Here is a 23,793-nt window from a genome sequence, read left to right as displayed (position 1 = left end):
TTCCTTTTTTTTTGGCCTGGAATGCAGAATGGAAGCCTGGAGGTGGAGTAGTCATTTTGGGACCATGAAGTTGACCAGCATTTGCTAACAAAATGAGCACAGGAAACAAAAAGGTCGAAGACCTTACTTCCTGAAGACACTGGGAAGCTACTGCACCAGCTCTGAACTGCTAACCCCTGCAGTTCTTGTTCTAGCAGAATAAATCCTTATTTGGTCATGCCACTGTAGTTGGGTTTCTGTTATACACAACCAAATACAAAATCCAATATAACTAGTACATAACTCACTTTGTAAGCCAGTTTCATCTTATAGGCAGAGTGTGACTTATAATAGGGCTAAGATGAAACATTTCCTCTTTACCTGGGGGGAAATTTACTTTCATTTACATGAGTGTTCTAGGATGTCCTCCAGTTTACATGCACCTCTTTTTCTACCATTTTTCCTTCTTTTTGGTTTATTTCTCTCTCCATGTAGCTTTTCTTTTCCTTTTTCTTCACAATTCCTTTGGTTAAACAGGGGAGAGATAGATATCTCCATTTCTACAAGTAACTACCTCAACATGGATAGGGAATGTGAAAATGACTGATGATAGATGTAAATTTATCAGAATTAACAGTTACCAGATCACTGAAGAACTATTATTACAGCAGCTTTAAATAGCCTAGCTACATAGGACCAGATGGCATAAAAGTTTAATGTAAGGCAAGATTCTACTTGGTACACATTTAACTGTAGCATATATACTTGTACTACATGTAATCTCTGTTCATAGATTCCTTCAGCAGGTGTCCCCAAACTACGGCCCGCGGGCCCCTGAGGCCATTTATCCGGCCCCCCGCCGCACTTCAGGAAGGGGCACCTCTTTCATTGGTGGTCAGTGAGAGGAGCACAGTATGTTGAGGCCCTCCAACGGTCTGAGGGACAGTGAACTGGCCCCCTGTGTAAAAAGTCTGGGGACACCTGCTTTATAGGATCCAAACAGGTAAAGTTTGCAGGTAAGATAAGTGGACAAGCAGTCTATTCTAAGACTCAAGTTTCTCATCTATGAATAAGTGACACTCACCTTGCAGGGTAGTTTTAACTATTTAATGAAATAAAATGCAATAATGCATAGGAGGTACTCAAAACTTACGCATGTAATAGGGATACGTCATTATTTAAGTATTCCCCCATTAATTATCATTTCCAATTTTTCTCCATTAAAAACAGTGCTTAAATAATATACTTGGCTAGATCTATTTCTGTACAAGCACAAATACAGCTTGATACTCTAAAAGTGAAATTGCTGAGTTGAGAAGTATATTTTACAGATACTGCCAATTTAAAGTCCCACAAACAGCATACAAGAGTGCATGTTTTTCTCTACCTTCCTTGTCAATACCAGCTATAAAAATGATTCTAAAACTTTGCCAATCTGATAGGTAAAATGTTTTAATGTTTATTTCCCTGAATACTAGTGATGTTGAACATCTTTGTCAAATGCCAGTCGGCCACTTGATTTTATTTTCTTGTAAATTGCCTATTCTTAGCCTTTTCCCTATCTTTCTACTGGATTCCTTTTCATTGATTGTGAGAGTTACACGTTCTGGTTATTAAACTTTTTTTCTGCCAAATAAACAGCACTGTAGCTTTCTCATCTTGTTTATGGTGTCTACTTTTTCTTTTCTTGCAGAGAAGTTTTAAACTTTTGAGTAGAAGAACCTATTAATCATTTTCCTTTATATCTTTCTAGGTACTGTGTCATGCTTAAGACTTTTGTCCTCAGAGTATGAATATATTTATCTATACTATATTTCAATACTTTTATAGCTTTTTATAATTAAATAATAAATGCATGTGGAACTTGTTTCGGTACAATTTGTGAGAGAAAGCTACCTTTATTTTTTCCAAATACTGGTCCTCACACCACTTACTGAATGCTCTATTCTTTCCCCACGGATCTGAAATGCCACCTTTTTGACATACACAATTTCTAAGTTTCTAAATTCTGTGGTTTCATTGGTTCTTGTGCCAATATTAATTATACAGAATAAAAATATTCTGTGGCTTTATGGTATTTTTAAATTATTATAGAGGAAGACTTTTTTCATTAAAAATGTTAACTTTTCTTATACATTTTCTTTTCCAGCTGAATTTTAGAAGTTTGTAAAGTTTCTTGAAAAGGCCTACTGGAATTTAGCCTAGAGTCACATTGAATTAGAAGATTAATTTGAGGTACAATACTGTCTCCCATTTAAAAACACAGGATTTATTTATTATTTTTATTATTTTGTTTATATTTCTTTATATTTATTTTCCTTTATGCCCTTTAGAAAAGTTTCAGGTTGTTTTCTTCCCACATAAGTATTTGTACCACCTTTTAAAATTCATTAGTTTAAATAACACATTTTCTGTTGATTCCAACTTTCTGGATTGATAATTACGTTGAATGAAAATTATAATTTTGGCTGGGCATGGTGGCTCATGCCTGTAATCCCAGTACTTTGGGAGGCCAAGGCAGGTGGATCATAAGGTCAGGAGTTTGAGACCAGCCTGGCCAATATGGTGAAAGCGTATCTCTACTAAAAATAAAAAATTAGCCAGGTGTGGTGGTGAGTGCCTGTAGCCCTAGCTACTCAGGAGGCTGAGGCAGGAGAATTGCTTGAACCAGGAGGCAGAGGTTGCAGTGAGCTGAGACTGCACCACTGCATTCCAGCCTGGATGACACAGTGAGATTCCATCTCAAAAAAAAAAAAAATTACAATTTTTTCTCTTCTCCAGGATTTATACTGCAAATGGCGTTTGTGTGCCTTTCTGTATTGGCTAGAACTTCCATTATAATGTGTAATATAGTGTGGAAAGCAGATATCCTTGTTTTGCTTTTCTGACTTAAAGGAGATTGTTTCTGACGTTTCATGTGGTTATGGGTAACTTGTATGGCCCAGAAGTCATTTGAATTTATAACCACAACTGATCTCCATGTTCATGTGTTACCCTTTTGGGTTTTAAAATCAGGGTGATGCTAGACTTACAGAACGACGTGGGATGATTTCCTTTTTTTTCGTTCTAGAAAAATTATCTTTCAAGGTTCTGATACAACTTAATTGCTTTTATTCCTAATTTATATTTTTCTAGAAAATCTTTCACCTAAAGATTCCAATTTATTGGTGTAGAAGTGTATAGTATGATTTTATAACTTAAAAGATCTCTATGCTTTATCATCTTTCTCCTCTCTAATCTTTCTTAGGTGTCTTTTTCCTATAATCATATTAGCCCATAGTTTTCCTATTTTTTTTTTGTACATCCTATATGTGCTTTTAAAAATGAGTATTTTCTGTACACAGGAAATAAGGAATTCTTTGTAAACATATATACCTTAGATCAAACTTGGTAATTAAATCATTAAACCTGTATGTAATTATATCTATTTATCCTTACTCTTTGATTTGTCAATTTTGAATGTGCATGTTAAAATATACCACGATCATGGCTTTGACAATTTCTCCCAGTATTTGTACTAGTTTCTGCTTTATAAATGACAAAACTACATAGTTTAAAGGTTGTAACAATTATAGTTTCTTGGTAGATTACAATGAACACAAAATATTTTATTACTTTTTACCTAAAATACTTAATTTTTCTAGTTTTAGCACAGCTATCTGATAAATGCACACACACACACACACACACACATACACACACACATACACACATTTCATCTTTCTATTCTCAACTTTTCTGTGCCATTCTCTCTTAGGTAGAGTTCTCATAAATAGCATAGGTTAAAGTTTGATTTTTACCTGCTTAGTAAAAGTAGGATTAATTCTCTGACATGAATTGTCAAAACTAGTATGGGTGATGTGCATGGCCACGCCAGCCATCTTGTTTTTTTTTTCTGTTTGCTATATTTTTTCCTCTTCCTCTTGGTTAAACTAATCAAGTTTTTTAAATTAATTAATTTTTTTTTTTTTTTTTTTTTTTTTTTTTTGTAGGACACAAGGTCTCACTATGCTGACCAGGCTGGTCTTGAACTCCTGGCCTCAAGGGGTCCTCCCACCTTGGCCTTCCAAAGAGCTGGGATGACAGGTGTAAGCCACCACAGGCAGCCCCGATCATTTTTTAATTACTCCCTTTTTCCTGCCTTTAGTTGTTTAGAAATTCTAATAATCCCATTTGTATTATTTTAGTGGTTATCTTTAATATTTTAAATGATATTTAAACTTATTTTTGCCATCAGTCAATTATCTTGTATACCATCACTTCTCCCACTTGTCTATGTGAAGATTTTGGTTCCAGTTTATTGTAAATATTTATTTTTCACATTATGTCAACAATTATTTTTATACATCGATATATTTTATAGGTAGAATTCTTTGCTCAGTACTTTTAAAAAAATTTTATGTTTTTCTCTGTCTCAATTTTTTTTTTTTTTTTTGAGACAAGGTCTCACTGTGTTGCCCAGGCTGGAAAGCAGTGACTATTCACAGGTGCAATCATAGTGCACTGTAGTCTCTAATTCCTGGGCTCAAGCTAACCTCCTGCCTCAGCCTCCTGAGTAGCTGGGGCTACAGGAATGCCTTACCATGCCTGGTTCTGTCTCAGATTTAAGAAAATATTCTACTATAGTATATCTTTGAGTGATCCTTTCAGCAAGGATGTGTAGTGGTAAACTGATTGATAGAATCTTTCCTTCACTGAAAAATGACTATTTGGTATCCTCAAAATTTTAAAGGTCATTTCCTTTACCTTCTGACTTCCAGAATTGATAAGAGTACTGATGTGAAATTTGATCCCATTCTCATTATTGTCCTTTTTTAGGTAAGCTGCTTTTTTCCCTCTCTGCTTTAGAAGATAATAGGGTATTCTTCTTATCAAAAATTTTAGCAGGATGTGATCTTTTTGATACTTTTTCACATTCACCCTGTCTGGCCCTCTTAATCTGAAGGCTTGTGTGTTTCTTTTGTTTGGCCGTATGTTCATTCATTCATTCACTGGGGGCAGGATCTCATTCTGTCACCCAGGCTGGAGTGTAGTGGTGTGATCACAGCTCACTGGAGCCTTGAACTCCTGGGCTCAAGGGATCCTCCCACTTCAACCTTCCAAGTGGCTAGGATGACAGGTGTGTGCCACCATACCTGGCTAATCCTTTTTGATTTCTGGTAGAGATGAGGTCTTTCTATGTCACCCAGGCTGGTCTTGGACTCCTGGGCTCAAACAATTATCTTTGTTTGGCCTCCCAACGTGCTAGGATTACAGATGTAAGCCACCATGTCCAGCAGGAAAATGTTCTCCATAATTTATTTTCTAAATTATTTCTTCCCTTCATTGTCTTTTCTTTCCTGCCAAAGCTCCTTGAGATGAACTGATCCTTTTAACCTTCCCTGTTTTCTGTCTTGCCTTTTTGCTTTGTATTCCAGTTGATTTGCTTGACCCTTTCTTTCTTTCAGAATACTAAATCACTATTCAGCTGTGTCCATTCCATTATTCATCTACTTAATTAGCAACTATCATTACTTTGGGTCTCCTCTCCCCTGCGTAGGCTGACTGAAGTTTTATTTTTTCTAAGTGGACAAGATACTGACTGGTTATGTGGACATGAAGTTGGAGGTAGGCAGGCAAGAAATGGCCTTTCCTCCCCACCAACAAATGTAACACTGGTTTTACCCTCGTAGTGAGGACCTGAGAATATTTTGGATAGATATTCTCTCGGATAAAACTGTATTTCATCTCATCTCTGACCATCCTTGCTTCCTTCACACAAACTCAAACCCTGCTCTGCTCTTGTAGGTCCCCACATCCACACCAAAACATCTTTCCCAGGCAAGTGGCTCATTCTCTTCACAGTTTTATTATTAATGTGCATGTTGCCTGTTGTCAGGGGTAACAATGGGGAGCTGGAGGGTTGGAAGGATTTAATTCCCTAATGACTGCCTTAAGACCCCTAACTTTTCACTTACTCACTTTGTGTTTGATGTTCTGCCAGATTGGTTCTTAGCATCATGGTATTTTCTCCCATGAGTGTTTTACCCTGTGATTTTTATTTTCTCTGTTATTGTTTATCTGCTCCTATTTGCTTTCTGTCAATAATGCCTCACAATTTCTGGTCAACCAATGGCATTCTTTCTTATATTTTTAGTGCCCATTAACTACTAAAGAATGTATAACAGATCTTTGGACAAAAACATGTGCTCAGTCCTCTAACTAGCAGTAAGTTGTGTAATTTCCCATACTGCTTAATATGTGCATACCTGCTGATTACAAGGATGAGGATCTGTTCATGCACTGCACTAACTTTCAGGTAGAATATATTTATGTATATTGCACACATATTCAATCTCAATAAATTTAATCAAGAATGTATATTGCACACATATTCAATCTCAATAAATTTAATCAAGAACTTAATTTGATGACCATTTAAAATTCAAAGCAAAAAAAGAGGCACAAATGCTTACCAAATATGTATATAACTACATAGCTTAATATAATAGTTCTGCCTGTATCTGTTTATCCATAGGTACAATTACAATGATACAGAATTAATCCAGAGGCTAAAGCAGGATCATTTTACTCTAATTCTTTTTATCATAACAAATAAAAGAGTACCTGTCAGGCTTTGGGTCCATGTTCTCAGCATTTCTGAAGGCTTCTTATCAAATATGCTGTTATTACCCATAATTTTATGTATCGATTTGTATAATGTATTTCAAGGAAAAAATTCAATATCAGCCATTCTTGTTTCTTTTTTTCTTTTTATTGAACTACCAAGACTAATACAGCACATCACTAAGCAAAAACTGCTGTTTACTATGCAAAAGGCACAATCAGTGATTGGCATCTAAGACCGATTGATCTACCCATTACCACTATCTCCCTACCCCCACAAGCACTACTATGAAGCTATTGATTTAAACACTGTCGATCGGTTTCCATTTTCTGATTTTGGGCAGGCCAATTAAGAAAGTGAGTAATTGTGATTACACTGCTTCAGGATCAATTACATTTGATGCAAGACAAAGTGCTCTTTTTGGAACACACACACAAAATTTTTGATCCAGCATGCTGTTGTGCTTAACAAAATCTAAAATAAATAACTTACATCTTTACAAGAGCAAAAAATACAAATGTGAATGCTTTTAATAGCTAAGGGCATTTTCTATGTGAAATATATGAATTATTTTCCTAATAGTAGTTTAAAAGAAATTTAGAAAAATATTATTCACATACACACCTTGGCAAAAGATAAAAATCAAATACTACCTGCATATATATACATCCCTAAAGGGACTTAGTTAATTGTGAAAGACAAAATGCAAATCCTGTTCAATAGACTATAAAGGAAGTCTTTGTAATAAAAACTGGAAAAAAAACCCAATTACACAGGAATCAAAGGTTCGTTATATAAATTGATATGAAAAAGGAATCTTTTTTAGTTCTTAATTTTGGTCTAACTTGGTGCATGAGCTTTGTCATTGGGTTCACATTGTCCAAACCATTAAAATAAATATACCTTGGTGTTAGAGGCAAATCTATTTAGAGTGATGTTACTCATAGCCTGTTGTTCAGTAATATTGATCTGTGTTGTTTGTCTAATAGAAAAATAATAAACAATTACTAGGCAATGTTGGGAAAAGTAATCAGTTTTTATATATCACTAATATAGCAGACCTCCCAAAACATAAAGGTGATGATCTGCATAAAATCAATGTGTTATGCTACACTGCTTATATTCATCATTGCAGGTTCTTGGCAATAAAAGGTATAACATTAGGCCAGAATTACTGGTAAACTGAAAAGGTATATGAAACTGAAAAGTTCACTATGTTTAATCTATAAATTTATTTTAAAATGTCTATTTCTAAAACTCAAAGACTTTTAAATTACAACAAACTCTGCTGTAAGCTGGCTAAAATGTAGATACAATGTCTAAATTCTTTTTAGAATAAAAACAAAGAAACTTCGGCTGGGCGTTGTGGCTCACGCCTGTAATCCTAGCACTTTGGGAGGCTGAAGTGGGTGGATCATCTGAGGTCAGGAGTTCAAGACCAGCCTGGCCATCATGGTGAAACCCCATCTTTAAAAAAATAAAAAAAGAAAGAAAGAAAGAAAAAAAAAAACAAAGAAAATTCAACTCAAAATAGCCAATTGTGCCTTATATCAGAAAAAGAAAAGAGTTCAAAGATAATTCTCAATGACTCAGGAATATAGCTTTGTACTAATTTGCTAACAGCCTCTGAATTTCATGAGAAATGAGTAAAGCATTATAGAAAAACATTAACAACAAAATCCAATTCTAAAAAAGCTCTTTTGAATAACATTCAGCTATGAAACCTTTGCCAACTGCCTAAATGTTCTCTTTTGACTTTTATCAAAGCAGTTTGTAAACTGATGTAAAAAGAGAAAAAAAAGAGTGGGTTTTAGGTATTGATGGAATCAATAATATTCCACTTAAGAATCTCAAGATAACACATATGTATATCTCAAAAGATATATTCTCTGGGCTATTTAATAATATTATTAATGTCTTTAATTTCTCCTGGATTTTCCTCATGAATTTTCTCATAAATTTTCTAAAACTGGAATGCTAAGTTAAAAATTACTAGTAAAATTCCTTTTTTCTTTAACCAACAAACCATGAATTTCAATCACATATGGCAGATTGTAATGGCTAGGTGTTAACGAATACTAAAAATATACATATTGCATACAATTTGTACAACTATTTCATGGCAGTCTAAACATTTATCAAAGCAAAAACACTTGTTTAAATGTTTTGTCTTTCACACACACATGCAAGCTGTTGAAAGCTTAGTTTTTGATCTGCTATCCTTTACAGGTAATATAAAAAACAGAAGAACAATTGAACTTACCACAACTGGAAACTGGCAGTCTGAGTAGAATCACAAAAGTCAATACCCATTGAAACTGTAATGGATCCCTCAGGCTCAAGAGAGTCTAGGAAATAAGATAATTTAGACATGAAAACACACAGGATGCAAAAAAGAGGTAAACTATAACACCGAAAATTTAGGTACTTTGTAGCATGGCTGAAACAGTGAAATTTAATGATGGCTTAAAAATTTCAAACTATGAATATTAAAGCAAATTATAAAGTAATCGAACTATTCTGCTTCAAGGTTTTATTTAATTCTGCACATAAACCAATGAACACATTATACCCATTTGTTTCAGAAATACGTATCTTCCTGGGAAATTTCATGTTTTACAATATTATCTCTAGAGGTACTGAAAATAAGAAAGAAATAAACGTGTTCCTGTTTTGCATACCTATAATGGACTTTGGGGGTTTATAAGAGGTTATGTACTTAAAACTATGGCATATTTATTCTAGATATAAAAAGCAAATTTTAAACAATGTTCCAAATTTTCAATGAAAAAAATTCTAAATTAAAAAATGTAAATTAAAGTTGGAAGAAGAAATTAAGATGTACTCAGAAATTAATTAAGAGATCTCACATTGAAATCAAAATGGTAAGTCTAATTGCATTAAATAATCACTCAAAGAAAATTTAATGGCAGATTAGATTATCTTGATAAAACAAAAAATAAAATGATATTTTATAAATTTGGAATTTCTGAAGCTTTATCTGTCAACTAACCAAGTATAGGAAATAACTATACCAACATACAATACAGTATTTTTTTTTTTCACTTAACAATGACAAAACTTAAGACAAACACGAACAAAATTTCATTTTGCTTACGATTTGAAAGTTTGGCTATACATTAGAAAAACTGAGGTCATCTTAAATATACATGTATATATTTGTTCATATATAGAAACTGTCCATTTTTGATTTCTACTTGGCTGAAAGTATTCTGTATAATTGCAGCTATACCATAGAATCTCTTTATGTTTAGCTTTATGTATTCTTTATACATTGTATCAGATGTAGGTATATTTTAGCAAGCACACTGTGACTATCCTAGGGCTTGTGGGTAAGTATGATTTGCCATTTAATGCTAACCCTGACAGAGATGATGGTACAGTGGGATAAAATAATAATTCAATAAGCTTCATATATTATTATGTTTATATTTCACAAGCTTAATGAGGATTAGGCATTATAAGACAGCATTTGTTCAATACTGATTTTAAAATGCTACTTCATAGGCCAAGGAAGTATGTTAAAAAAAAAGTAATAATTAAAATGCAATTTGCTCAGTGGTATGTATGTTGGTTTGCTGATTCTAGTTCGAATTTGTTTATAAACTTAACATTTACTAGGCTACCACTCAAATACCAGAAGACTTGCTCCCTAAATCTCTAGCAAATAGGCTTTATTGTAGGATAAATAACTATAATGACATATACATTTTTTTCATATCTCATAAAGCTATGTGCTGTCAACAGTTTAGAGCTTTGTCAGTCACACACTACTCAAGGCTAATCGTTAGTGAATTCTTTTTTTTTTTTTTTTTTTTTTTTTTTGAGACGGAGTTTCGCTCTTGTTACCCAGGCTGGAGTGCAATGGCGCAATCTCGGCTCACCGCAACCTCCGCCTCCCGGGTTCAGACAATTCTCCTGCCTCAGCCTCCTGAGTAGCTGGGATTACAGGCACGTGCCACCATGCCCAGCTAATTTTTTGTATTTTTAGTAGAGACGGGGTTTCACCATGTTGACCAGGATGGTCTCGATCTCTCGACCTCGTGATCCACCTGCCTCGGCCTCCCAAAGTGCTGGGATTACAAGCTTGAGCCACCGTGCCCGGCCCGTTAGTGAATTCTTAATGCCTTCTTCTGTGCCATAACTATACTGGGGTTTGGTCTTGTTTTTATTTATTTATTTATTTATTTATTTATTTATTTTTATTTTTGAGACGGAGTTTCGCTCTTGTTACCCAGGCTGGAGTGCAATGGTGCAATCTCGGCTCACCACAACCTCCGCCTCCTGGGTTCAGGCAATTCTCCTGCCTCAGGCTCCTGAGTAGCTGGGATTACAGGCACGCGCCACCATGCCCAGCTAATTTTTTGTATTTTTTAGTAGAGACGGGGTTTCACCATGTTGACCAGGATGGTCTCGATCTCTTGACCTTGTGATCCACCCGCCTCGGCCTCCCAAAGTGCTGGGATTACAGGCTTGAGCCACCGCGCCCGGCCTGGTCTTGTTTTTAACTGACACATTAGTAGCAGATTATGTCATCTCCAAAACATGATGGCATTCATGATTTAGATCTCCCTTCATCATGTATCTTTGTATTTCATTTGACAAAGTGACAACTCTCAAGAAGCCTTGTTGATAGCACTCTTTGAAACTATTTGAAACTGTCTTCGGTCTTAAGATAATTAACTGTGAGCTTAGTGCCATGCTAATTCTGGGGGACAGTCCATGATCAATGGCATGTTTTATTATATGGATGCTTCAAGAACAAAATGATCAGCATAAAATTATTCATATAGGAAGGCAGCAAACCACATTGCCATGTATGTACCTATGAAACAATCCTCCATGTTCTTCACATGTACCCCAAAACCTAAAATGCAATAAAATATATTTTAAAAAAAGAAAAAAATTATTCATATAATGGATTTTTATAATATTTGGAGCCTACTAAACTGGGAAAGCTTACCCAATTAGGTGTCTATATTTGGACACCATTTCTAGATTGGCTCCTATATATTTGTGATGGCTGTGTAGAAATGGCTGAAAAACACTGGGTCTGTTACGCCACACCGTTAATACCAACGCATGAAATCACATAGAATGCCATTTGCTTTGATGTAACAGCCATACAGTAACTGGTAAAATCTTAGCTGAACTCAAATTTGTCAATCACTAACATAAAGCCACTGAATATAGTACAGGGAGCTGAAGGATATTCTGTGTGCCTTAAAAAAAAAAAATAAAAAAAAAACCCCTCTTATATACTTGGTCTCTTTGGAGAAAATGGAATATTATTCTTAATGTTCTTGCAAGGAATCCAGTTTCATGCCAAACGCAGGGTCAAATCCAGAAAAAAAATGAATGCACTTTACAGACAAAACAGATTGGTGGCAAATAAAAAAACTGCAGACTCTTTCATATGTATACATGCTTAATAAATAAAACAAATATCTTACCTCTCTTTTTTTTTACGAAAACATTAAAATATAGTATTTGTTTTCTGTTGCATTCTTAAGATATTTTTGAAAGACTAATTTAGACATATTATATTCTATAACCCTACAATCTATTGATAGTAGTATCATCTAGGCGGTGACACACTGCAGAGGAAAGAACTCTGTATCTTGAAGGCATTCAATAAATGCCAATAAAATGAATGAAACATATAGTCATAAAAATTTGTCTAAGAATGAAAAAGAAAAGCCTACAACTAGTACTGGGGCAATGGTATACATTCATATTTTATTTCTGTTTTAAGACCATGCTATAAAATTTATTATATTTATTTCTTCTATTCTATATAGGCCAAGAAAAGGTCAACTCACCAACTCATTATGCCAGCTCAAAGAAAAATTAATACTGTTCTACTGTTTTAACCTTTGAATAACATTTTCGACCTTCAGACAATTCATATATCAGCTGCTTGACACTTGCTAAACTAATTTTTTTTAACTAGGTAAAAAAGGTTGAATTGCAAGCAATAAAAAGAACACAACAATTCCTTGGCAATATATTAACTTCATACACTGTATAATAAAAATTAGGATACTTGTATTCTTTAAATAGTTATCTTAATTACCAAAATATTTTTTAAAGTTAAGTGGATTTTGAAATCAGCTTACTTTAACTCCACTTTCTTTACTTTGGTTGCTTGTAAAACTTTACCAGACTTTATCAAAAATTGTTTTATTCCTTTGTGTAAAAATACAACACACACAAAAAATGGCTTTCTTTATCAAAAGATTCATGAAAACCAGAGAAGAAAATTCAGCAATGCCAAAAAGCTCAGATGAAGAAAAATGGAAGTTATGTGAAACAATGAGTAAAGAAGGCACAATTACATACTTTTGCTTTATCCTGGTCAAAAGGCTTTGTTTATCTTAAGTATTACAAAAAGGAGCTGTCTGGAGCATTCTGGTTATAACATTTGGAGGATACAGTGACATAAACCTTTTATTGCTTTTAATTGAGGTTCTGCCTAAAGCTTCTCTCAGCTAAACCTTAGGGTTATCTCTACTTACAAAAACCAAAAAGAATAGACATTCTAAATATTAACTATTTCAAATTCAAAGTAAGACACACAATTGTTATATTTAATTTTTAAAGGGGATATTTTTAGCAAAATACTTAAAAAACGCAAAAGGAATGAAAAATGGCCATTGACACTTTGTGGTGATGACAACAGGATGCAGTGGCCACAGAAACACCCTGGAAAGCACGAGCCAAAGCTGAGGGCAGCCGCTGCTCAGCACCTGCTCACTGGTTGCTACATGCAGATAAAGGGCTGGTACTGCTATACCTTATGCTCTGCCCCAAGAAAAGTGAGATTTCTCAGTTTTTAAAATATAAAAGCATCTTGATTTTTAAATGGTGGCAACAGATTGAAAACATTTAAAAGTAGGATGTGGATGAATAACAGTGATATCCTCTGGGCTCAGTTTATTCTATATATGCAGAGGAAGATAAGCTGACTAGTCTACAACAGGGGTGTCCAATCTTTTCACTTCCCCGGGCCAAATTAGAAGAATTGTCTTGGGCCACACGTAAAATATACTAACCCTAACAATAGCTGATAAGCTAAAGAAAAATACAATCGCGGGGGCGCGGTGGCTCAAGCCTGTAATCCCAGTACTTTGGGAGGCCGAGACGGGTGGATCATGAGGTCAAGAGATCGAGACCATCCTGGTCAACATGGTGAAACCCCGTCTCTACTAAAAATACAAAAATTAGCTGGGCATGGTGGCACATGCCTGTAATCCCAGCTACTCAGGAGGCTGAGGCAGGAGAATTGCCTGAACCCAGGAGGCGGAGGTTGTGGTGAGCTGAGATCGCGCCATTGCACTCCAGCCTGGGTAACAAGAGAGAAACTCCATCTCAAAAAAAAAAAAAAAAAAAAAAAAAAAAAATATATATATATATATATATATATATATATATATATATATATACACATAATCCCAAAAATAATCTCATCATGTTTTAAGAAACTTTATGAATTTGTATTGGGCTGCATTCAAAGCTATCCTGAGCCACAGGTTGGACAAGCTTGGTCAACATTCTCTCAGTCTTCGCTCCTTTCACTTTTCAATTTATGGGAACGTGAAGGGAAATAGGAAAGGATCCTGAGATATGAGAAGTATTGTATTCAGAAATGCAGACCGATTTTCTTGCTTTCAATACACAATAAACCACTTAAAATTATGCAGGGAATGAAGCTGACCAGGAGAAGAGACGGGGGAGGGTGATGCAGGTGGTAAAATGTGATGGCAATTTTGAGTCTGCAGACCCAGCATTCCATCATCATTGGTATTACCATTACTGGGACCTGATTCACTAAGAGCAAAGAAATGTATTTATCTTATATGATAAATTCAGTTTACAAAGGAAAACCAAATATAAACTGAATATGCTAATTGTCAATACAATAATATTCTACTTTACTATTTTACTAAAAAGTAAAATTTTACTTTTAAAATGAACATATTTAGTGATCAAATAAGGTTTTAAATGAGAATTAATATTTACCTATTGGATTAAAAACATGCATTTTCATGCCTATAGGAAGTTTTTTTTCCCCTATGTGGATATTTTCTATCTTTCGATCAGTAGTGTTATTCAGTGTTATTTGTATAGAGACCATCTTATCACCAAAAACGCAAGGCTGTCTTGGAAAGAAATAATGGGCAGCTAGTCCTTTTCCACTCATTCGATGAAGAAGCACATGAGTTTTCGTTGGTACAAATATAGGCGTACTGACCTATTACACGTGGGAAAAAGAAAAAAAAAGATGAGTTATTATACTTTTAGAAAATACGCAAACATTTATGACATTTAATTCTTGGTTTCCTTAAAGTATTATATGAACTACAATAACAAACGTTAGTAGGATATCACATACATAGATATTAGTCAGAAATGATACAAAGAAGTAAATGCCCTCAAAACTCTATTAAATTTTTCTGTAAACTGCAAACATATATTAAAATTTTTTTTAACAATATAAGCCTAATAAGAAGAGCATAATCTGAGTAATACAAACATACTAATTTTAGGGGGGGGAGTTATAAACTAGTTTTCCCCCTAGATCCTCTATATTTGGCCATCTTGCTAACATTTTTACTGGTTTTAACAGCTTGTCAACGGATTTTCTTGAGCGTTTTTAGCCAACTACCAAAATGAACATCTTGGCGCTTCATTTCAATCCTGACTCCTTGAATTGTTTTTTTGTTTTTATTTTCCTCTGCTGTAAACTGAAGACCATGACCCCCAGGATAAGGTGGCTTCTTCCTTTGCTTTGATGATTGAAAAGATCTCTACTTTGAGATCAACTTAACTACTCACTTATACTTTCTTCCAGACCTTTGATGGTTTCAAATTTTAATTCATGTGGAATTGATTTTGGTATACTGACTCCGTATTTATTTTTCTCCAGATATTGAACCAATTATCCCTGTATGAACTAATAGTCTTTCTTCAATACTGTAAATGCAAAAATTCTAATTATTTATGTAGTAGAAGACATTTCTGGGCCTTGATTGTCCTGTTAAACCAGTACCACATTGTTTTATTTTTTATAGACCTACAATATAATCCAATTATTTGGTAAAACAAATCTTTCCTTGTTTCCCAATATTTTCTTGGCTAATCATCTGTTCACCCTTCTATTGAACATTAGACTCTTAATTAAATTCTTCCCTCAATGTCATTTTGATTGGAATCACAGGCAGCATATTAAATAATGAAACGTTGTCTATTCTAAAACCATGTGATAGCTTTCTTTCCATTCAAAGTATCAGTATTGCATATTAGGCTTGACCTGACATGGGCAAGCATTAAAAAAAAATCAATATGTAATTAAACAGGCTTGATCAAGATTTTTTCCTAACAAGTGTGCTCTCCCAAATAGATTATCTATAATTTTTTTTTTTTTTTTTTTTTTGAGACAGAGTTTCACTCTTGTTACCCAGGCTGGAGTGCAATGGTGCGATCTCGGCTCACTGCAACCTCCGCCTCCTGGGTTCAGGCAATTCTCCTGCCTCAACCTCCTGAGTAGCTGGGATTACAGGCACGCACCACCATGCTCAGCTCATTTTTTGTATTTTTGGTAGAGACGGGGTTTCACCATGTTGACCAGGTTGGTCTCGATCTCTTGACCTCGTGATCCACCCGCCTCGGCCTCCCAAAGTGCTGGGATTACAGGCTTGAGCCACCACGCCTGGCCTCTATTATAATTTTAAGAGTACGTATCAACCTATCAAACGTTTTCACTATGCCATGCACACCTGATGATATTACAAGTGTAGCTATTAAAGTAATGATTTAAAGTTCAACAAAAATCCAAAAGTTAAATATCATGGACAAAATGATACATCATGCCTTCTAAATATCATTAAGATATATTCTTTCTCCAAAGGCTGAACATGTAAGTGTGAGCAATTTAAAATAATCATCACCTCTAATCCCAGCACTTTGGGAGGCTGAGGTAGGAAGATCACTTGAGCCCAAGAGTTTAAGAACCAGCCTGGGCAACATGGCGAGATCCTGTCTCTACAAAAAATGCAAAAAATTAGCTGGGTGAGGTTGCATGTGCCTGTAGTCCCAGCTATTCAGGAGGCTGAGGTGGGAGGATTGCCTGAGTTCAGGAAGTTGAGGCTGCAGTGAGCCATGTTTAGGCCACTATACTCCAGCCTGGGTGACAGAGTAAGACCCTGTCTCAAAAAAAAAAAAAAAAAAGAAAAGAAAATCCATCAATAAAAATAAGAAAAAAAAGTAAAAAATAAAATAATCATAAAAATTTATGGGAGAGTTTATTTGTAAAATATAATTAACAATTAGCTAAATTTAAAATTTTGGTTATATAAAATAATAGGGCTACTGGCCTATTCGTTCTATTTAAGCCTTCTGATGATGATAACAACCTAGTGTTTTAAGTTTTCAAAGTACTTCCACTTCTAAGGTTAGGTTCTTTTCCTTGAATAAAAATTTTTTTTTTTTTTTTTTTTTTTGAGACGTAGTCTCACTCTTGTTACCCAGGCTGGAGTGCAATGGCGCGATCTCGGCTCACCGCAACCTCCGCCTCCTGGGTTCAGGCAATTCTCCTGCCTCAGCCTCCTGAGTAGCTGGGATTACAGGCACGCGCCACCATGCCCAGCTAATTTTTTGTATTTTTAGAAGGGACGGGGTTTCACCATGTTGACCAGGATGGTCTCGATCTCTCGACCTGGTGATCCACCCGCCTCAGCCTCCCAAAGTGCTGGGATTACAGGCTTGAGCCACCGTGCCTGGCCATAAAAATTATTTTCAAAACTCTTCTGTTTGAATGTTCGCTCTAAATTCTATCATCATTATGAATTCTCAGTGTTGATTAGCATAAACCAAGACAGCAATCCTCAGCAGGAACATTCTTTCACTGAAAGATATTGTGAGCATCTAAACAAGCAGGGACATAAAGTGTATGCACATGTGTGCATACAGGCATACACACACACACACACACACACACACACACACACACATATATATATATAGTATAAAATGGCATCTTTATGTTGCATACTTGAATTTCAAACAAAATAAACAAAAAAACTACAACACACAACATCCAATCCTGTAGTCAAACTGGGGAGGGAATGGGGCTTGAGGCCCTTATTTCCTGCCTTACACATAAGGAGAGAAAAAACACTGGCATCAGCAAAATGGGGCAGGGACACTCGAGGCTGCGCCGGGAGCCATGAGGACACTATACAAGGGCACAAGGTTTCCAAGTATAAACTCCAAATCTACTTCTTCCCTGTGAGACCCAGCCTCGCTATCCTCTAGGACTAGGGGGATCTCATCAGGAACGGCAGCACCGGGTTCCTCTGCTGTCACTGCATCTCCATCGATACCTGAATCTAGCTTGGTCCTGTGGTAGATGTGGTTGGAATGGCTGTAAGGATCCTCAAGGGAGAAGCCAGAAGACAGCAGCATAGTTTCGAACAGCAGCATCAGCAGGTCCTTGGCAGCCTTGTCGTTTCTGCCTGCCTCAGGCTTCTGCTGCAGATCTCCACAGTGGGATGGTCAAGGTTGATCTCCTGGTGCTTTTCGGCCATCAAGTGGCCCATCACAGAATTGTCCCAAAGTGCCCGGGTTTTCGTGATCTGGTCCATGTTGGTTGTCCAGCCGTAGTTGCTGCTCCCCATGCAGCATGATGAAGACACAAGACTACTGAAGACTGATACATTCTCAACCTTCTTATCCAAGATGATTTCTTTCACGAGCTTGCAGAGGTTCTCCAACTTCGTTTTGCTTTCCACTATTTTCTTCTTCTCATCCTTACCCTCAGGCAGCTCCAGACTCTCCTTGGTAACCAAGACCAGGCTTTTCTCATCAAACTCCTTGAGTTTGTACTGCTGCTACACACAGTACCCATCAGTGGGCTTAGTTGTATATACTAATTCAGAGCCCCACTTCTGCACTTGCCCCACAAACACAGAGCCAGCCACCTGCTATTTGCTCTCACCAGTGATGCTACAGATGGGACTTCTGTGTCTCCCTCATGCAGGAGACATATTTTGACAGAGATGTCATCTCATCTCCAGACTGGAGAGTGTGACAGTGCAGCAGCTTGGACAGGCATCGCTGGTTAGTGGAGTCTTTGTGGACTCCAAGCTTTAGATTTTAATTTTTTTTTTTTTTTTTTTTGAGACGGAGTTTCGCTCTTGTTACCGAGGCTGGAGTGCAATGGCGCGATCTCGGCTCACTGCAACCTCCGCCTTCAGGGTTCAGGCAATTCTCCTGCCTCAGCCTCCTGAGTAGCTGGGATTACAGGCACGTGCCACCATGCCCAGCTAATTTTTTGTATTTTTAGTAGAGACAGGGTTTCACCATGTTGACCAGGATGGTCTCAATCGCTTGACCTTGTGATCCACCCACCTCGGCCTCCCAAAGTGCTGGGATTACAGGCTTGAGCCACCGCGCCCGGCTTTAATTTAATTTTTAAATTTTATTTATCTATTTATTTTTTTATAGACAGGGGTTTCACTCTATCATCAAGGCTGGAGTGCAGCGGTGCAATCATAGCTCACTGCAGCCTGGAACTTGTGGGCTCAAGCAATCCTCTTCCCTCAGCCTTTCAGGTAGCCTGGATCACAGGTGTGTGCCACCATGCTGGGTTAACGTTTTTTATTTTTTGTAGTGATCGTGTCTTGCTTTGCAGCCTAGGCTGGTATGGAACTCCTGGCTTCCAGCAATCCTCCTGCCTTGGCCTCCCAAAGTGCTGAGATTATAAGGGTGAGACACCACACCTGGCCCAAGCTTTAGGTTTTTAGACAATACCTTGTCAAATTTCTTAAAATTCTCCTTGTCTTCTGCCAGCAAAGAGAACAGCTCAAGGCACTTATTAACAATGTTTCTATGAATGACTGTTAAGATTCTGCTCTGTTGGAGCATTTCTCAAGAGATGTTCAGTAGATCCTGAGTCAACTACACCTAGGATAAAAGTTGAGGTACTCCGGTATCATCACAGCTGTCCAGGATGAACACACGATGAACAGGGAGTTTGTTGTTCTTTTTTCTTCTCATTCTTTCTCAAAGAAGTCAAAGGGAGCCCAACAAGGGATGAATAGCAATGCCCTGAATTCCAACTGACCTTCTACAGAGAAGTGCTTGACTGCCAAGTGGTTTTCCTTGGTGAAGTCGCTGGTGAAGTTCTTGCATAATTTTCCATACTCCTCCTGGGTGAATATTATCAAAGTGTCTGATTCAAATGTTCTTGGTCTTGTTTAATTCTTCCCAGTCAATGATTTATCCTTGATTTTCTTCATTTTCTTTTTTCTTATCCTTACCACCGTCATCTTCTTCATCTGAACCCATATCTTCTGCAATCTTGGGCTTTTCCTCATCATCTCTAACTTCCTTTTTGTTTTGTTTTGAGATGGCGTTAACACTTATCGCCCAGGCTGGAGGGCAGTGGTGTGATCTCAGCTCACTACAACCTCCGCCTCCTGGGTTCAAGTGATCCTCCCATTTCAACCCCCCAAGTACCTGGGACCTAAGGTGCGCACCACCATGCCTGCTCATTTTTATGGTATTTTTTGTAGAGTCAGGGTTTCACCATGTTGGCCAGGCTGGTCTCAAACTCCTGAGTTCAAGTGATCTGCCCACCTCAGCCTCCCAAAGTGCTGGGATTACAGGTATGAGCCATTGTGCCTGGCCTTTCTTCTACTTCTTTCTCACCTTTCTCTTTCTCTGCCCATCATCACGGATTTTCTTTCTCTCTCCTTCTCCAAAGAGAGGGTAATGGGATGGCGTATGAACTGTAAGTGCTCTTCACTACTTTGACCTGTCTCTTTTTTTAAGTACTCTGTCTGGTCTTCTTCAAGGTGGAGAGTGACTTTGGTACCTCTGCCAATGGGTTCTCCACAGTCAGCACACACAGTGAAGGAACCCCCAGCAGAGACTCCCAGGCATATTCTTCAACATTGTTGTGCTTTGTGATCACAACTACTTTCCCTGCCACAAGGCAAGCAGAAAAAAAGGCATTGCTCAATCATGGTGATGTCTGCACCAGCCTGAAGAGCCTCCATAAATGCTTTAGTACCAGGGGATATACCCTGACTTTGGTGGACACAGGCACTGACATGACGGAGGCGGATCTCATAATTTGGGAACGATTGCCATGGGTGGGTGTTAATGTCAATTTTCAGCTCTTCACCATTGTCCAACTTAGAAGGGTTTGCCAGGCTCTTACAGCAAACCTTGTCCAAGGCATCAGAAACATTAGATCAACTCCTGAAGGAAAATCTCCTTGTTAGAATAAAAGGTATTGATGATGAGAGACATGAATTGGGCAATATCTGCCTGAAAGGCAAGTTTCCACCTCCTCCTCTCCATGTTCACTTTCTCAGCCATCTTTAAAAAAAGAAAAAGGCTACGAGCACTAGAAAGCAAGGTGGGCTGGGACTGTCCGACATGCACACAGCACCAAGGCTGTACCGGGGTGACGCAGGAGCTATATATTTTATATTTATAGATTTATACTCAGGGAAAATCTCCTTTTCCCATAAATTCCCATGCTACTGAGGCTCTGATAATCAACCTTAAATATAAGCTTTTATCTGGCTAATTATATTTTTCAGGGTTACATGTTTATTTCCTTAATTGATAAGCACATTGGAGACAGTGACCAGGTCTTACTTTTTTGCTACATTCTTTCAGAAACATTTGTCATCAAATCATTAAATAGATGGTGATGTAGCCAGCTTTATCTCTATGGAAATTCATAAAAGGTTGGCCCACGTATAATATGGAGGAAAGAAAGCCAAAACTGTAATGTAAAAGGGAAGACTATTTGATAGTTGGAGAAAGGCCAGGGTAGAGGAGTGAGAACAGAGCAGAACAGAAACAAAGGTCTGGTTCACGAGCAGCCAGGAATTAGTCTGTAGATACGCGAGGTGGTTAGAACTATGCCTTTCGTCATTTAAGAGCCCTCCAGCCTTGGCAGACTCACTGATTCTTTCTCTCTGTCTAATCCTGGAACGCATGGTCTAAACATATATTTTGTGTTTTCAACTTTGTCTCAAAATTCTACAGCTTTATTATCATTGTCAAAAAATACGTTAAGGGATGAATACAGGAAGAAAAGCTGTATAATTCTCCCCATTCATTCTTTCCACATTCAACCAAGTTCAAGGTAAGAAGCATTCTCTGATGAATTCACCAACTAAAAAGGTCCTCCCTTACACTCTCCAAAGGTTATCTACGATAATTCCCAGAGGTCTATGCACTCTTTCACAATAAACAAGATCATAAATGAAACTTTGTGGTAATAATAGATACTTGTTTAACTACAGAAAGGTACTAAATGAAAATGTAGTCAGGCGTGGTGGCTCATGCCCGTAATCCCAGCACTTTGGGAGCCCGAATGGGTGGATCACTTAAGGTCAGGAGTCTGAGAACAGCCTCGCCAACATTGTGAAACCTCAACTCTACTAAAAACACAAAAATTAGCTGGGTGCAGTGACATGCACCTGTCATTTCAGATATTCAGGAAGCTGAGGTGGGAGGATTGCTTGAACCCAGGAAGCGGAGGGTGCAGTGAGCTGAGTTTGTGCCACTCTCCTCAAGCCTGGGTGATGAAGCAAGGCCCCGTCTCACACAAAAGAAAAAGAAAATGTTTAATTACTTTTTAATCCTTGTTTCCTAAGTTTATACAAGTCATATTAAGCCAGGCTTTTTCTCAACCAGTGAGAAAAAAAAAAAAAATAAAGCAAATTTCAATAAAAGGAAAGATGAAATACAGAGAGCCTAACTGGTAACTTTGATCTGGATGGTTCTTGAGGACGAAGACACATTCCCGCCCTTGCTGAAGTTGTTTTCTCTGAACTCTTGCTGTAATTTCCTATTTATTTACTGCTTAACCTAGTTCAAACTGGGATTCCATCATCTATCTCCCCCACCCTACTACTGGTTGAGATTAGTCAGATTTCAGGACACTAATTGGAGGGGGAAATAAGCTTGCAATGGGAGAATGTCCCCTTGCCCCTTCCTCTAAAGTGCTGGTAGATAAGGAAGCAAGAGATCAGAGACTCAGGTATGGCTTTTGATTAGACTGAACCATTCCTATCTGCCATATCTGTAGGTCAAAATCAGTCATATTATCAATTCCATGTGGCTCAACAAATAGTTTGTTTTGGATCAAGGCTACTTAATCCTACCTTTAATAGAAAAGAATTTTGAGTCCTTGATGTGGGCCATCCTAACTCACTGGAGTTCTGTATTGTTAGAAAGCAAGGCCCACACTAATAACAAAGTACTACTTTGCCTTTCTTTGTCCTCTGACCCTATGTTTCCCTTGGGCATCTTGGGGAGAAAAGTGGTTTTGTGCAAGAATTAGGCATTTCACAGCTCTCTGTCCAATAAGGACACCATTATTTCAAATACAAAGTAACTACTAATCATTACTCATTACTCACCATTAATTAATTCATTCATTCTTTCATGGAACTAACGTTTATTCAATGAATTGTACCAGCCCTGTGCTAAGGAGTATGATACACAGACAAAGATGAAGCATCCTAGTCCTCAAGAAGTTTATTGTTTAGTCTGGGAAAACAAAGTAAATCAACTAGTGTGACAAATGCCATGACAGAAGCAGGCTGAGTGGACCATAAGAACACAAAAGTCATAGCTGATACCTGAGGGAGTAACTGGGGATGAAATCCAGTTATTTAAATGAATTAATCTGGCTATTTCTCACTATGACCACTATTACCAGCCTGGTCTGAGCACCATCATCTCTCATCCGGATTATTCCAACAGCCTCCTAATTGGTTTCCTTGCTCCTACCCCTGGATCCTAATGAACACAGAATGAATTGCTATGTTAGTCTATCCTGAACATAATAGCCAAAATGTATCCGTTAGTTATATCATGCACTGGGGTGATGAAATAATTTGTACACTGAACTCCACGACATGAGTTTACCTATATAATAAACCTGCGCATGTACCACAAACCTGCACATGTACCCTTGAACCTAAAATAAAAGTTAACAGGAAAAAAGGGTATCATGTCACCCCTCTGCTCAAAACCTGCCAATGGTCAGGCTCCTTGTTCCACTTCCTTGATCTCATTTCCTATTACTCTTGAACTGATTGTTTATTCTACTCATCACCCTGACTTCCTTGCTATTCTTTGCATATCATTAA

General features: G+C 37.2%; 1 protein-coding gene and 2 pseudogenes across 7 annotated transcripts in view; all 3 read right to left on the bottom strand.

The window, feature by feature from the left end:
- AP3B1 (adaptor related protein complex 3 subunit beta 1) overlaps positions 1-23,793 on the bottom strand; it is a 279,241-nt gene that overhangs the window by 24,171 nt on the left and 231,277 nt on the right. For all 7 annotated transcript variants that reach the window (XM_074384448.1, XM_074384437.1, XM_003920819.2 and 4 more), the window contains 2 exons: positions 14,630-14,861; positions 8,850-8,934 (listed from right to left, as the gene is read on the bottom strand). In XM_074384448.1, the coding sequence (XP_074240549.1) occupies positions 8,850-8,934; positions 14,630-14,861 (317 nt within the window). The remainder of the gene's footprint in view (positions 1-8,849; positions 8,935-14,629; positions 14,862-23,793) is intronic.
- Positions 14,868-18,763, bottom strand: LOC141581022 (heat shock protein HSP 90-beta pseudogene; annotated as a pseudogene).
- LOC141581021 (heat shock cognate protein HSP 90-beta-like) lies at positions 18,762-20,580 on the bottom strand (annotated as a pseudogene).

Source organism: Saimiri boliviensis, chromosome 1, assembly GCF_048565385.1.
Source record: "Saimiri boliviensis isolate mSaiBol1 chromosome 1, mSaiBol1.pri, whole genome shotgun sequence".
In the NCBI taxonomy this organism is placed as follows: domain Eukaryota; kingdom Metazoa; phylum Chordata; class Mammalia; order Primates; family Cebidae; genus Saimiri; species Saimiri boliviensis.
The sequence above is the reverse complement of the archived record's forward strand: the minus strand, read 5'-3'. Positions and strand labels throughout refer to the sequence as shown.